Genomic DNA, 13,698 nt, shown 5'->3' on the forward strand with positions numbered 1-13,698 from the left:
ATAACTTTTTTAATATTTCATTTCATATGACTGAAGACAGACAAATGACTAGATCACTGTCTTCTCTTGGAGAAAATACCATGTGAAAGAAGACTGAATTTGTGAAAGATGGACTGATTTCTATTGCTTAAGTGCTCTAGCTTTAACTTTGTGGGAAGGTAGCACTGCACTCAAGTTCAGATTAGAAGCTCTTTTGAGTCTCTCAAAGAGCCCCGAAGCAAAGAAGTAGACGGTACCTTGACTTTCTCGAGGTGATCTTGGAGAGAGTCGATGAGGAGATCGCCCACTGGCTGCCAGGATCCCTTGATCACCTCAGCTTGGCGCAGCTTGAGGTCCAGCTCATCCGTGGCCTCTTGAAGTTCCTGGAGTCTTTCAAGGGTCTCATCTATTTTTCTCTGCCAGTCAGTGGAATGCAGGTTCAATTTTTCCCACTCAGTATTGACCTCCTCAGCCTGCTTTCGTAGAAGCCTAGTGACATTCTGGGCTCGCTCCTCAGGAGGCAGCTCTAAATTGGCAATACAACGAGGTTTTAGGCCACATTCATTTTTTTTTTTTTTAACATTGTCAAAAAGGTCATACTGGAAGAAAGAAAGAGTACAGTTTAACAAGAGGTTAACTTACTGATTAATGGCTTTTTTATACTTTGGCATAAATTTTGATACAGCCCAGAACATCTAAAGTATGTCTTCCTGAGTTTCTACCTTATATCAATCCGATAATTTAAGATTCACTTAAGCTATTGAGGAGAAAAATGTTAGGATGCATAGCACAAGCTCTCATTTACTTTAGGCAGGCTCTTAAATGGAAAATTAACTTGTAGTCTTTGCAACAATAGAATTCCTCCTCACAGATAACTCCCTTTGTTTATTATTTTCTAAATGTTCCAATAACTGATTGCTAATCTCTTTTAATGTTTATTTATGAATGTGCAAACAGATTTATGCGTGGTAGTTTATGAGTCCTTATTTTTTTTCAGCATCTATGCTTAATTTGAATTGATTCTATTTAACCAAGAAAATATGAGAGCTATCCAGGCCCTGGCAGCAAGAATGGATGGGCTGCTCTGTCACCACTGATCCTTCTATCAATATGTTATTATAGTTCCACATTCAATTACCTCTGGGCTCCTGGTAGAGTTTCTCTAGTCCTTCCAAAGGTTGCTCTGTCAGAAATATTCGTACAGTCTCAAGAGTACTCATGATTACAGGTTCTTTAGTTTTCAATTCCCTCTTGAAGGCCTGTGAAAGGAGATGAAAAGAAGTGCTTATTTGGCTTGTGGCATTCTTCTCAAAATTAATCCTGGGTGCTTAGAACTTGTTTATGAAACTCCCAGGTCAATTTCTATCTCTTTTATTTATACACTGATGGTTATAAAATGATTTTTTAAAAAGGCTACATGGGTCTATCTGTTAATGAGGAAAGCACTGTGTTTGTAAAGCTATTCTGGGGAGATGGGGGGAGCATTCCCAACAGTTAATGCCCTCTCACTGAGTTAAGAGTGCTTTGTTTATGTAACCTGACAGCCATACTTGAAATCTACAGGTAAAGTTACAAGGTATATATTGCAAAGCTCTAGCGTGGCTAATGAGGACTTAAACAAATGGATATCCAAAATAATGGATATCCAGAATATAACGGGAAGCCTTAAGGGTCATTTACAGGACCTTAGGCTATGTTAAAGTATACAATTAATCCAACTGATAATCACCAGTTAATTCTGTCAAAATGTCTGACAAGGTATAAAACAGGTAAGCTAACTGAAAAGTCTCAATACTTTTGAAAAATCATCATTACATCATCCATTGTGACCTCTTCGAGAATAGTAGAAATGTTTTGAGCTATTATGGATGTAGGAATTGCGGGCGCTAGTTTCTATAAATGAACAGACCTAGAATTAATGTTTAATCTGTAATATTCCTTTATCCAGGGGATCAAGAGAAAAACAAAATGAATAGTTTCTGCCTTCAAAAAGGTTCTAGATCCAAAGAAGGGAGAAAATTAACACTAGAAGCAGAGTGAAAACAGTAAGTTTATACATAATTGAGTGCTAAAAGGATCGCGAGGCATACCGTGAGCCTAGAAGAACCTAACAGATACTCTGACACCACTGAAGAGAGTTATTGACCCAGGTTCTTTGATCTCAGAAGTGAGGGCATTAATAAAATTATTAAGTGCATGCTACATACATGCTAATATATCTGTTTAACAATAACAGTCATAATATTTGTCCTGATCTAGGGCTTAATTTCTGTAACTTTTTTCAACTCTGTTTTACTTTTAGCAATGTTGCCTGCTGAATTTAAGCCCTGTTCTTTCACTGGAGAAAAACAAATTAGCAGTATTCTTCCTCGAAATTCAGATACACCATTATGTTACAGAAGTGTTCCACAGCTGTATTGTATGACACATTTTTTAATAAAATCTTAGTGGTGTTCACCATTCAAAAGAATCCTGAGTCTGATACTTTGCAAAATGATTCATCATCCACAGTTATTTACAATTCAACAGAGAAAGGGAAGGCGTTTGAACCAAAATACTGGAGTTCTGTAAGTAGAATATTAGGATTCAGCCTAGAGATAGGGAAGAAATTTCTGAATAATAGGATATTTCTGTACCCTAAAATCATGCTGGATACGTGTTATTTACTTTGCTTGCATATAAAGCTGATTCTCCTAATATTTCACTTGAAATCTGTGTTTGTGTGTGTGTGTGTGTGTACAGTTGCTGTATTCTTGTGTATTTTTTCATACAATTAAGTTTCCCAGATTCAAGTAAATTATCATTTTGCCTAGTTCTCTGTTTGGATCTGACTGGAGGCAATTAATACTGACCTTACTAATTATAAAAATAATAATGGCTCCCTCTATTGAACTATCACATGTCAGTGGTTGTACTTGAAACTGGAAATACAAAGTTGGAACTTTTAACATATAACAGAAGAGTCAAACACATAAATAATTTCAATACAATGTAGACAGTGCTATAGACTTGCGCAATATGGGGAAGAAAATCAGGAAAAGCTTCCAGGAGAAGCTAGTAATCACATAGAATTCAAAAGCATGAACATGACTTATTCAAGGAAGAGTATGCTAGAGGACGTTCCAAGAAGAGGAAAATGCAAGTGCAGAGACATAGGACATAGAACAGTATGGTAAATATCGGTATCTCAAGCAGGCCAGTGTTTCTACAGCATAAAGAACAAGGAGAGGGCATGTCCAAAGATGAAAAAGACACTATCATTATCTGGAAACACATTAGATTTTTAAACCAGAATTTGAAGCTCTGCCTCTCTATGATCATATATGGTCCACTAAGAGGCTTAGGTGTTGCCTTGAAGGTAATCAGGAACCTTTGAATGGTTTTAACCAAGGGAGTGGCACAGGAATATGTGTGTTTCAAATAGATCTTCCTGATGTAAATACAGAGTATGTATTTGAGAAGAACAGAAATGGAATCAGAGAGATAATGAGGCTATTGTAAGAATTCAGTGCAAGGGGGGGGGAGCAAGATGGCCGAATAGGAACAGCTCCAGTCGCCAACTCCCAGCGCGAGCGACACAGAAGACCGTTGATTTCTGCATTTTCAATTGAGGTACTGGGTTCATCTCACTGGGGAGTGCCAGACGATCGGTGCTGGTCAGCTGCTGCAGCCCGACCAGCGAGAGCTGAAGCAGGGCGAGGCATTGCCTCACCTGGGAAGCGCAAGGGGGAAGGGAATCCCTTTTCCTAGCCAGGGGAACTGAGACACACAACACCTGGAAAATTGGGTAACTCCCACCCCAATACTGCGCTTTAAGCAAACAGGCACACCAGGAGATCATATCCCACACCTGGCCGGGAGGGTCCCACACCAACGAAGCCTCCCTCATTGCTAGCACAGCAGTCTGTGATCTACCGGCAAGGCAGCAGCGAGGCTGGGGGAGGGGCGCCCGCCATTGCTGAGGCTTAAGTAGGTAAACAAAGCTGCTGGGAAGCTCGAACTGGGTGGAGCTCACAGCAGCTCAAGGAAACCTGCCTGTCTCTGTAGACTCCACCTCTGGGGACAGGGCACAGTAAACAATAACAAACACAGCAAAAAACTCTGCAGACGCAAACGACTCTGTCTGACAGCTTTGAAGAGAGCAGTGGATCTCCCAACACGGAGGCTGAGATCTGAGAAGGGACAGACTCCCTGCTCAAGTGGGTCCCTGACCCCTGAGCAACCTAACTGGGAGACATCCCCCACTAGGGGCAGTCTGACACCCCACACCTCACAGGGTGGAGTACACCCCTGAGAGGAAGCTTCCAAAGCAAGAATCAGACAGGTACACTCGCTGTTCAGAAATATTCTATCTTCTGCAGCCTCTGCTGCTGATACCCAGGCAAACAGGGTCTGGAGTGGACCTCAAGCAATCTCCAACAGACCTACAGCTGAGGGTCCTGACTGTTAGAAGGAAAACTATCAAACAGGAAGGACACCTACACCAAAACCCCATCAGTACATCACCACCATCAAAGACCAGAGGCAGATAAAACCACAAAGATGGGGAAAAAGCAGGGCAGAAAAGCTGGAAATTCAAAAAATAAGAGCGCATCTCCCCCGGCAAAGGAGCGCAGCTCATCGCCAGCAATGGATCAAAGCTGGACGGAGAATGACTTTGACGAGATGAGAGAAGAAGGCTTCAGTCCATCACATTTCTCAGAGCTAAAGGAGGAATTACGTACCCAGCACAAAGAAACTAAAAATCTTGAAAAAAAAGTGGAAGAATTGATGGCTAGAGTAATTAATGCAGAGAAGGTCCTAAACGAAATGAAAGAGATGAAAACCATGACACGAGAAATACGTGACAAATGCACAAGCTTCAGTAACCGACTCGATCAACTGGAAGAAAGAGTATCAGCGATTGAGGATCAAATGAATGAAATGAAGCGAGAAGAGAAACCAAAAGAAAAAAGAAGAAAAAGAAATGAACAAAGCCTGCAAGAAGTATGGGATTATGTAAAAAGACCAAATCTACGTCTGATTGGGGTGCCTGAAAGTGAGGGGGAAAATGGAACCAAGTTGGAAAACACTCTTCAGGATATCATCCAGGAGAACTTCCCCAACCTAGTAGGGCAGGCCAACATTCAAATCCAGGAAATACAGAGAACGCCACAAAGATACTCCTCGAGAAGAGCAACTCCAAGACACATAATTGCCAGATTCACCAAAGTTGAAATGAAGGAAAAAATCTTAAGGGCAGCCAGAGAGAAAGGTCGGGTTACCCACAAAGGGAAGCCCATCAGACTAACAGCAGATCTCTCGGCAGAAACTCTCCAAGCCAGAAGAGAGTGGGGGCCAATATTCAACATTCTTAAAGAAAAGAATTTTCAACCCAGAATTTCATATCCAGCCAAACTAAGTTTCATAAGTGAAGGAGAAATAAAATCCTTTACAGATAAGCAAATGCTTAGAGATTTTCTCACCACTAGGCCTGCCTTACAAGAGACCCTGAAGGAAGCACTAAACATGGAAAGGAACAACCAGTACCAGCCATTGCAAAAACATGCCAAAATGTAAAGACCATCGAGGCTAGGAAGAAACTGCATCAACTAACGAGCAAAATAACCAGTTAATATCATAATGGCAGGATCAAGTTCACACATAACAATCTTAACCTTAAATGTAAATGGACTAAATGCTCCAATTAAAAGACACAGACTGGCAAACTGGATAAAGAGTCAAGACCCATCAGTCTGCTGTATTCAGGAGACCCATCTCACACGCAGAGACATACATAGGCTCAAAATAAAGGGATGGAGGAAGATTTACCAAGCAAATGGAGACGAAAAAAAAGCGGGGGTTGCAATACTAGTCTCTGATAAAACAGACTTTAAACCATCAAAGATCAAAAGAGACAAAGAAGGCCATTACATAATGGTAAAGGGATCAATTCAACAGGAAGAGCTAACTATCCTAAATATATATGCACCCAATACAGGAGCACCCAGATTCATCAAGCAAGTCCTTAGAGACTTACAAAGAGACTTAGACTCCCATACAATAATAATGGGAGACTTCAACACTCCACTGTCAACATTAGACAGATCAACGAGACAGAAAGTTAACAAGGATATCCAGGAATTGAACTCATCTCTGCAGCAAGCAGACCTAATAGACATCTATAGAACTCTCCACCCCAAATCAACAGAATATACATTCTTCTCAGCACCACGTCGTACTTACTCCAAAATTGACCACGTAATTGGAAGTAAATCACTCCTCAGCAAATGGACAAGAACAGAAATTATAACAAACTGTCTCTCAGACCACAGTGCAATCAAACTAGAACTCAGGACTAAGAAACTCAATCAAAACCGCTCAACTACATGGAAACTGAACAACCTGCTCCTGAATGACTACTGGGTACATAACGAAATGAAGGCAGAAATAAAGATGTTCTTTGAAACCAATGAGAACAAAGATACAACATACCAGAATCTCTGGGACACATTTAAAGCAGTGTGTAGAGGGAAATTTATAGCACTAAATGCCCACAAGAGAAAGCAGGAAAGATCTAAAATTGACACTCTAACATCGCAATTAAAAGAACTAGAGAAGCAAGAGCAAACACATTCGAAAGCTAGCAGAAGGCAAGAAATAACTAAGATCAGAGCAGAACTGAAGGAGATAGAAACACAAAAAACCCTCCAAAAAATCAATGAATCCAGGAGTTGGTTTTTTGAAAAGATCAACAAAATTGACAGACCACTAGCAAGACTAATAAAGAAGAAAAGAGAGAAGAATCAAATTGACGCAATTAAAAATGATAAAGGGGATATCACCACCGACCCCACAGAAATACAAACTACCATCAGAGAATACTATAAACACCTCTACGCAAATAAACTGGAAAATCTAGAAGAAATGGATAATTTCCTGGACACTTACACTCTTCCAAGACTAAACCAGGAAGAAGTTGAATCCCTGAATAGACCAATAGCAGGCTCTGAAATTGAGGCAATAATTAATAGCCTACCAACCAAAAAAAGTCCAGGACCAGATGGATTCACAGCTGAATTCTACCAGAGGTACAAGGAGGAGTTGGTACCATTCCTTCTGAAACTATTCCAATCAATAGAAAAAGAGGGAATCCTCCCTAACTCATTTTATGAGGCCAACATCATCCTGATACCAAAGCCTGGCAGAGACACAACAAAAAAAGAGAATTTTAGACCAATATCCCTGATGAACATCGATGCAAAAATCCTCAATAAAGTACTGGCAAACCGGATTCAGCAACACATCAAAAAGCTTATCCACCATGATCAAGTGGGCTTCATCCCTGGGATGCAAGGCTGGTTCAACATTTGCAAATCAATAAACATAATCCAGCATATAAACAGAACCAAAGACAAGAACCACATGATTATCTCAATAGATGCAGAAAAGGCTTTTGACAAAATTCAACAGCCCTTCATGCTAAAAACGCTCAATAAATTTGGTATTGATGGAACGTACCTCAAAATAATAAGAGCTATCTATGACAAACCCACAGCCAATATCATACTGAATGGGCAAAAACTGGAAAAATTCCCTTTGAAAACTGGCACAAGACAGGGATGCCCTCTCTCACCACTCCTATTCAACATAGTGTTGGAAGTTCTGGCTAGGGCAATTAGGCAAGAGAAAGAAATCAAGGGTATTCAGTTAGGTAAAGAAGAAGTCAAATTGTCCCTGTTTGCAGATGACATGATTGTATATTTAGAAAACCCCATTGTCTCAGCCCAAAATCTCCTTAAGCTGATAAGCAACTTCAGCAAAGTCTCAGGATACAAAATTAATGTGCAAAAATCACAAGCATTCTTATACACCAGTAACAGACAAACAGAGAGCCAAATCAGGAATGAACTTCCATTCACAATTGCTTCCAAGAGAATAAAATACCTAGGAATCCAACTTACAAGGGATGTAAAGGACCTCTTCAAGGAGAACTACAAACCACTGCTCAGTGAAATCAAAGAGGACACAAACAAATGGAAGAAAATACCATGCTCATGGATAGGAAGAATCAATATCGTGAAAATGGCCATACTGCCCAAGGTAATTTATAGATTCAATGCCATCCCCATCAAGCTACCAATGAGTTTCTTCACAGAATTGGAAAAAACTGCTGTAAAGTTCATATGGAACCAAAAAAGAGCCCGCATCTCCAAGACAATCCTAAGTCAAAAGAACAAAGCTGGAGGCATCACGCTACCTGACTTCAAACTATACTACAAGGCTACAGTAACCAAAACAGCATGGTACTGGTACCAAAACAGAGATATAGACCAATGGAACAGAACAGAGTCCTCAGAAATAATACCACACATCTACAGCCATCTGATCTTTGACAAACCTGAGAGAAACAAGAAATGGGGAAAGGATTCCCTATTTAATAAATGGTGCTGGGAAATTGGCTAGCCGTAAGTAGAAAGCTGAAACTGGATCCTTTCCTTACTCCTTATACGAAAATTAATTCAAGATGGATTAGAGACTTAAATGTTAGACCTAATACCATAAAAATCCTAGAGGAAAACCTAGGTAGTACCATTCAGGACATAGGCATGGGCAAAGACTTCATGTCTAAAACACCAAAAGCAACGGCAGCAAAAGCCAAAATTGACAAATGGGATCTCATTAAACTAAAGAGCTTCTGCACAGCAAAAGAAACTACCATCAGAGTGAACAGGCAACCTACAGAATGGGAGAACATTTTTGCAATCTACTCATCTGACAAAGGGCTAATATCCAGAACCTACAAAGAACTCAAACAAATTTACAAGAAAAAAACAAACAACCCCATCCAAAAGTGGGCAAAGGATATGAACAGACATTTCTCAAAAGAAGACATTCATACAGCCAACAGACACATGAAAAAATGCTCATCATCACTGGCCATCAGAGAAATGCAAATCAAAACCACAATGAGATACCATCTCACACCAGTTAGAATGGCGATCATTAAAAAGTCAGGAAACAACAGGTGCTGGAGAGGATGTGGAGAAATAGGAACACTTTTACACTGTTGGTGGGATTGTAAACTAGTTCAACCATTATGGAAAACAGTATGGCGATTCCTCAAGGATCTAGAACTAGATGTACCATATGACCCAGCCATCCCATTACTGGGTATATACCCAAAGGATTATAAATTATGCTGCTATAAAGACACATGCACACGTATGTTTATCACGGCACTATTCACAATAGCAAAGACTTGGAATCAACCCAAATGTCCATCAGTGATAGACTGGATTAAGAAAATGTGGCACATATACACCATGGAATACTATGCAGCCATCAAAAAGGATGAGTTTGTGTCCTTTGTAGGGACATGGATGCAGCTGGAAACCATCATTCTTAGCAAAATATCACAAGAACAGAAAACCAAACACCGCATGTTCTCACTCATAGGTGGGAACTGAACAATGAGATCACTTGGACTCAGGAAGGGGAACATCACACACTGGGGCCTATCATGGGGAGGGGGGAGGGGGGAGGGGGGAGGGATTGCATTGGGAGTTATACCTGATGTAAATGACGAGTTGATGGGTGCAGCACACCAACAAGGCACAAGTATACATATGTAACAAACCTGCACGTTATGCACATGTACCCTACAACTTAAAGTATAATAATAATAAATAAATTTATAAAAAAAAAAAAGAGAATTCAGTGCAAGATTATGAGGATCTGACTCAGGGCAATGGTACCAGGAAAAATGACGGGGATAGTAATCTGAAGTGTGAAAATTTGGTGACTGATTAGATACTGGAGAGAAGAGAGAAAAAGAAACAAGAATGACTCTCAGTGTCTAGATTGAGTAGATGAGCAAACGCTGGGTGCAATTCAACTAAGTATGAGGAAATAAACTTTCCTGGATGTCTCAGTTCACCTACAGAATGCTCTAGCCTCCTGAGAAACTTCCCATACCATGGAGATTAGATCTGTAGCGATTCATCTAGTTCATTTCTCTGATCCAAGAGGGTCAAATGGTTATAGCTCAGGGTAGATTCCTAAGCTAAACTCTGTGTTGTCAGAAAGACTGGAGTGGGTATCTCTCTAGGTATTTACATTTCAAAAATACGAAACCCAGACCTTGGAGACATTTCTAGATTGTAAAACATGAGACACATAGGGCTAGCTGGTTTCTGGAGAAGCTGGAGTTAGAACTCAGGCGCATTATGTTTCCACAGAGAACCCTTCAGAAGGAGAGAGGGATAGCAGCCTCCTTCTCCTTTATAAGCAGAGGGAAAAGATTTTTCCTCGTCTCCCACTTATGGAGTACCCAGCCACTCAGGTAGGAAAACGTTTCATCAGCGTTCATCATGTTGCCCTGGGGGTAAGTCTTTGGGCAAAGGAAGGGCACAGCAACAATATTTACTGTAAGGTAATTAAATGAAATCTGCTTCTGATTCAGAACCCCTCATGCTCATTCAGGATAAAATTATTGAAGAGCAATATTAAAAACGCAACTTGATGGTGTGTGTGTGGGGGGATGTTCTGTGCATGGGGGACAGAGTAAGGGACTGTGATATGCTCAGCTTGGAAAGCTAACATTCCTTCCACAAGGAAATAATAAAATCTGAGGTTTGAGGAGAAAAAAAAATATTTAGGAGTTATTTTCTCATTCAGCTAATACACATTGAGTGCCTACATATCAAAGTTTAATGGGCAAACAGAGTAATGGGATCTCTTGAGAGACCGAAAAGGAACAAATAGGTGGAGAGATTAGGGAAAATGAGGAGTGTAGAAATTTCAAGGAGAGAGTGAGAATTTTGAGAGGAAGAGGGTGACCAAGCATGCCCAATGAAACATAGAAGTAAAGTAAGATCAGCATTGCAGAGTGTTCACTAGCTGTGGTGAGAGCAATTTCAGTGGAGGGCAGAAGCCTCAGAAGTAGGTGTAGCTGAGGAGCTAGTGGAAGAAGGAGTAGGTATTTCAAGTGAAAATTAAATGTTCACTTTTCTTTTTCTGACAAGGAAAAGAGGAAGACAGGACAGGAGGACAGAGAAGATAACAAGATCAAGGGATAAGAAGTTCTTTTTAGCATAGGAATGATTTGAACCTAGAGTGAAAGATGGAAGCTAGCAGTAGGGTAACCAACCATCTTGGTTTGCCCAGCACTGAGTTTTTCAGGATGAGAGACTTTCAATGTTAAAACCAGGATAGTCTCAGGAAAATTGGACAGTCTCAGGAAAACCAGGAAAGTTGGTCACCCTAGCAGAGAAAGATATATGTTACGACCTTGACAGAAGGTGAAGATAATTGTTGGAACAAGGTCTGTAAAATAAGGAAATGTATCTTAAAGGTCTTATCAAACTTTAAAAGTCCAAGGCACTATTTGATGATATAATTCTATTGTTAAAACTGGACAGTAAATAATTCAAAGCTAAGGACCCTCCATTGTGAGAGACCACTTGTTTGCCCATCGAGTCGTTGCCAAGGGCTTAGATCCACCACAGCTGCACAGTTCATTTCTTACATATGAGTCACTGAGGATTAAAATGGGGCTAAAGAAAAGACAAAGAAAGTTCTGTTATTACAAAGACATAAGCACCATTATTTTCACATTGTTGCCTGAAACTAAGAAAAGAAAGTGCATGGAAGAGAGGGTTAGTGATTGTATCATTAGAATTTCAAAAGATTCAGATTAAATACAAAAGGATAAAACTCCCACAAAAAGAGAGAAATAGTTGGTTCAAGGAGGTCAGAGGATAAAGAAAATGGTGATAATTCTTATTATATGGGAAAAACTATAAAAAATAATATGTAATTTTAAACATGGTTATATGTAAGATCCTCCTTAATTTAGTCACTTAACAAACTTCAAGCAACTACTATGTATCAGACACTGTTCTAGGCAATGAACATCTGTGGTCTTTGTAGCATGGAGCTGAAAACAAATGGCTTTATATAGTAAAAAAAGCAATGTAGAATTTGCATTAAAATAATGGAAAATCAATTGTTCAGTATCTAATAACTCACCATAAACTGCAAGTTGTAGTATAATTTATTGCATTTTAAAAGAAAGAAAAGTGAAGACTTTTTTTTTGGAAAAAAAAAAAGACAAACAAGAATATTTAATGTCAAGAGCCTTGATTTTGATAAGTGTCTTGTCTCCCCAAAAGGTCTGTTTGAATGCGGTTTGAGAAAATATACACTCATATATACTGATTTTGTCATATAAATTTTGGTTAATATCTTAAACCAGAGAAGTCGGTTCCTTTATGTGATGATGAGAAAAGGTATCAGATATAGAGATTCTCTCCCACGTACATACAGAATATGTATTTACAATATTTAGATGTTAGCATTCAAATGTTAAGATAATTACTTCCTGAATCCCTTGAACAGATAAAATTATCTTTGTTAAAACACATCCTCTTCCCCATACCTTTCTTTTCACCTTTTCAAGGCAGCCAGACCCAAGGGTCCAAAATAGTGATATGGGAGAATTAGAAAAAATACTAAAGACTTAGAGCACCTCTATGAAAATAAAATAATATTCTGTCATTCTATTTAGAAAATGATAGGAATACTACATGGATGTTTTTCCTTTAGCTTCTTAAGGTTCACAAAATAAACTTATATGAAGTATGCTACTACACTATTATAGCAATGATAAATCTCAAGGTAAATCCATTTATTATGGAGGTTGAATTATCTGGTAGATTGCACTTAAAACAACATAAGTACTGGACAACTGGGTGACTGATTGTTGGCTCACTAGTTTGTTCATTCAAAAAATATTTATTTTGAACCTATTATGTACAAAGTTAGGGAAGATGTAGAGACTTAATCTTTGTCATTAAGGAGTCAATAGTTTGGTTGAGTAGGTATATTTGTGGTGTATACTTTTATATTATGAATGTTTCATCCATGCAAATTGAGATACAGATAAGTTAGGGTTTACCTAAGGCCATCAGTTAATTACACACTTTGAATCTAAATCTTGCAATTCTAAAGTGAAGCTGAAAGTGAGTGATAACAAAAACTAAAATCTCCCCGACTTACAATAATTTGGAAGCCACATAAGTGGAAAAATCCTAATGGCCATGGAAGAAATCAGAAACTTAAAAAATTCCTGAAAGTAATAGAGAAGAACCAAGTTACCGATTTTTTTTTTAATTATTATTTTTTTTTTGAGACGGAGTCTCGCTCTGTCACCCAGTCTGGAGTGCAGTGGCATGATCTCGGCTCACTGCAACCTCTGACTCCTGGGTTCAAGCCATTCTCTTGCCTCAGCCTCCTGAGTAGCTGGGACTACAGGCATGTACCACCAAGCCCCGCTAATTTTTTGTATTTTCAGTAGAGACGAGGTTTCACTGTGTTGGGCAAGCTGGTCTCAAACTCCTGACCTCAGATGATCCACTTGCCTCGGCATCCCAAAGTGCTGGGATTACAAGGGTGAGCCACCACACCCAGCCATTGATTATTTTTTTCTGCCCCTCTTGCTTCCTGCTTATATTATAAAAATATCTAATAATGCCATAAATAGAAGTAGCTCAGAACCATGTGTGGAGGGTATGAAAGGTGAAATACTGATTTGCTTCATGAGAGGGACAAGATAAGAACTCTAGGCACAGGTAATGACATGACAGGGAGAAAAGCTATCTTGCTCTCTCCTGGAGACAGTGGATTTAGGATCATATTACTATGGATGTGAGTAAAAGCCCATGCTTTTGAAAACAC

General features: G+C 39.3%; 1 protein-coding gene across 11 annotated transcripts in view; it reads right to left on the reverse strand.

Moving 5' to 3' along the window:
- The window catches only part of DMD (dystrophin), a 2,157,177-nt gene that overhangs the window by 369,706 nt on the left and 1,773,773 nt on the right, over positions 1-13,698 (reverse strand). For all 11 annotated transcript variants that reach the window (XM_077988314.1, XM_077988313.1, XM_028842274.2 and 8 more), the window contains 2 exons: positions 1,118-1,238; positions 237-505 (listed from right to left, as the gene is read on the reverse strand). In XM_077988314.1, coding sequence (XP_077844440.1) covers positions 237-505; positions 1,118-1,238 — 390 coding nt within the window. The remainder of the gene's footprint in view (positions 1-236; positions 506-1,117; positions 1,239-13,698) is intronic.

This window comes from Macaca mulatta, chromosome X, assembly GCF_049350105.2.
Source record: "Macaca mulatta isolate MMU2019108-1 chromosome X, T2T-MMU8v2.0, whole genome shotgun sequence".
Classification (NCBI taxonomy): domain Eukaryota; kingdom Metazoa; phylum Chordata; class Mammalia; order Primates; family Cercopithecidae; genus Macaca; species Macaca mulatta.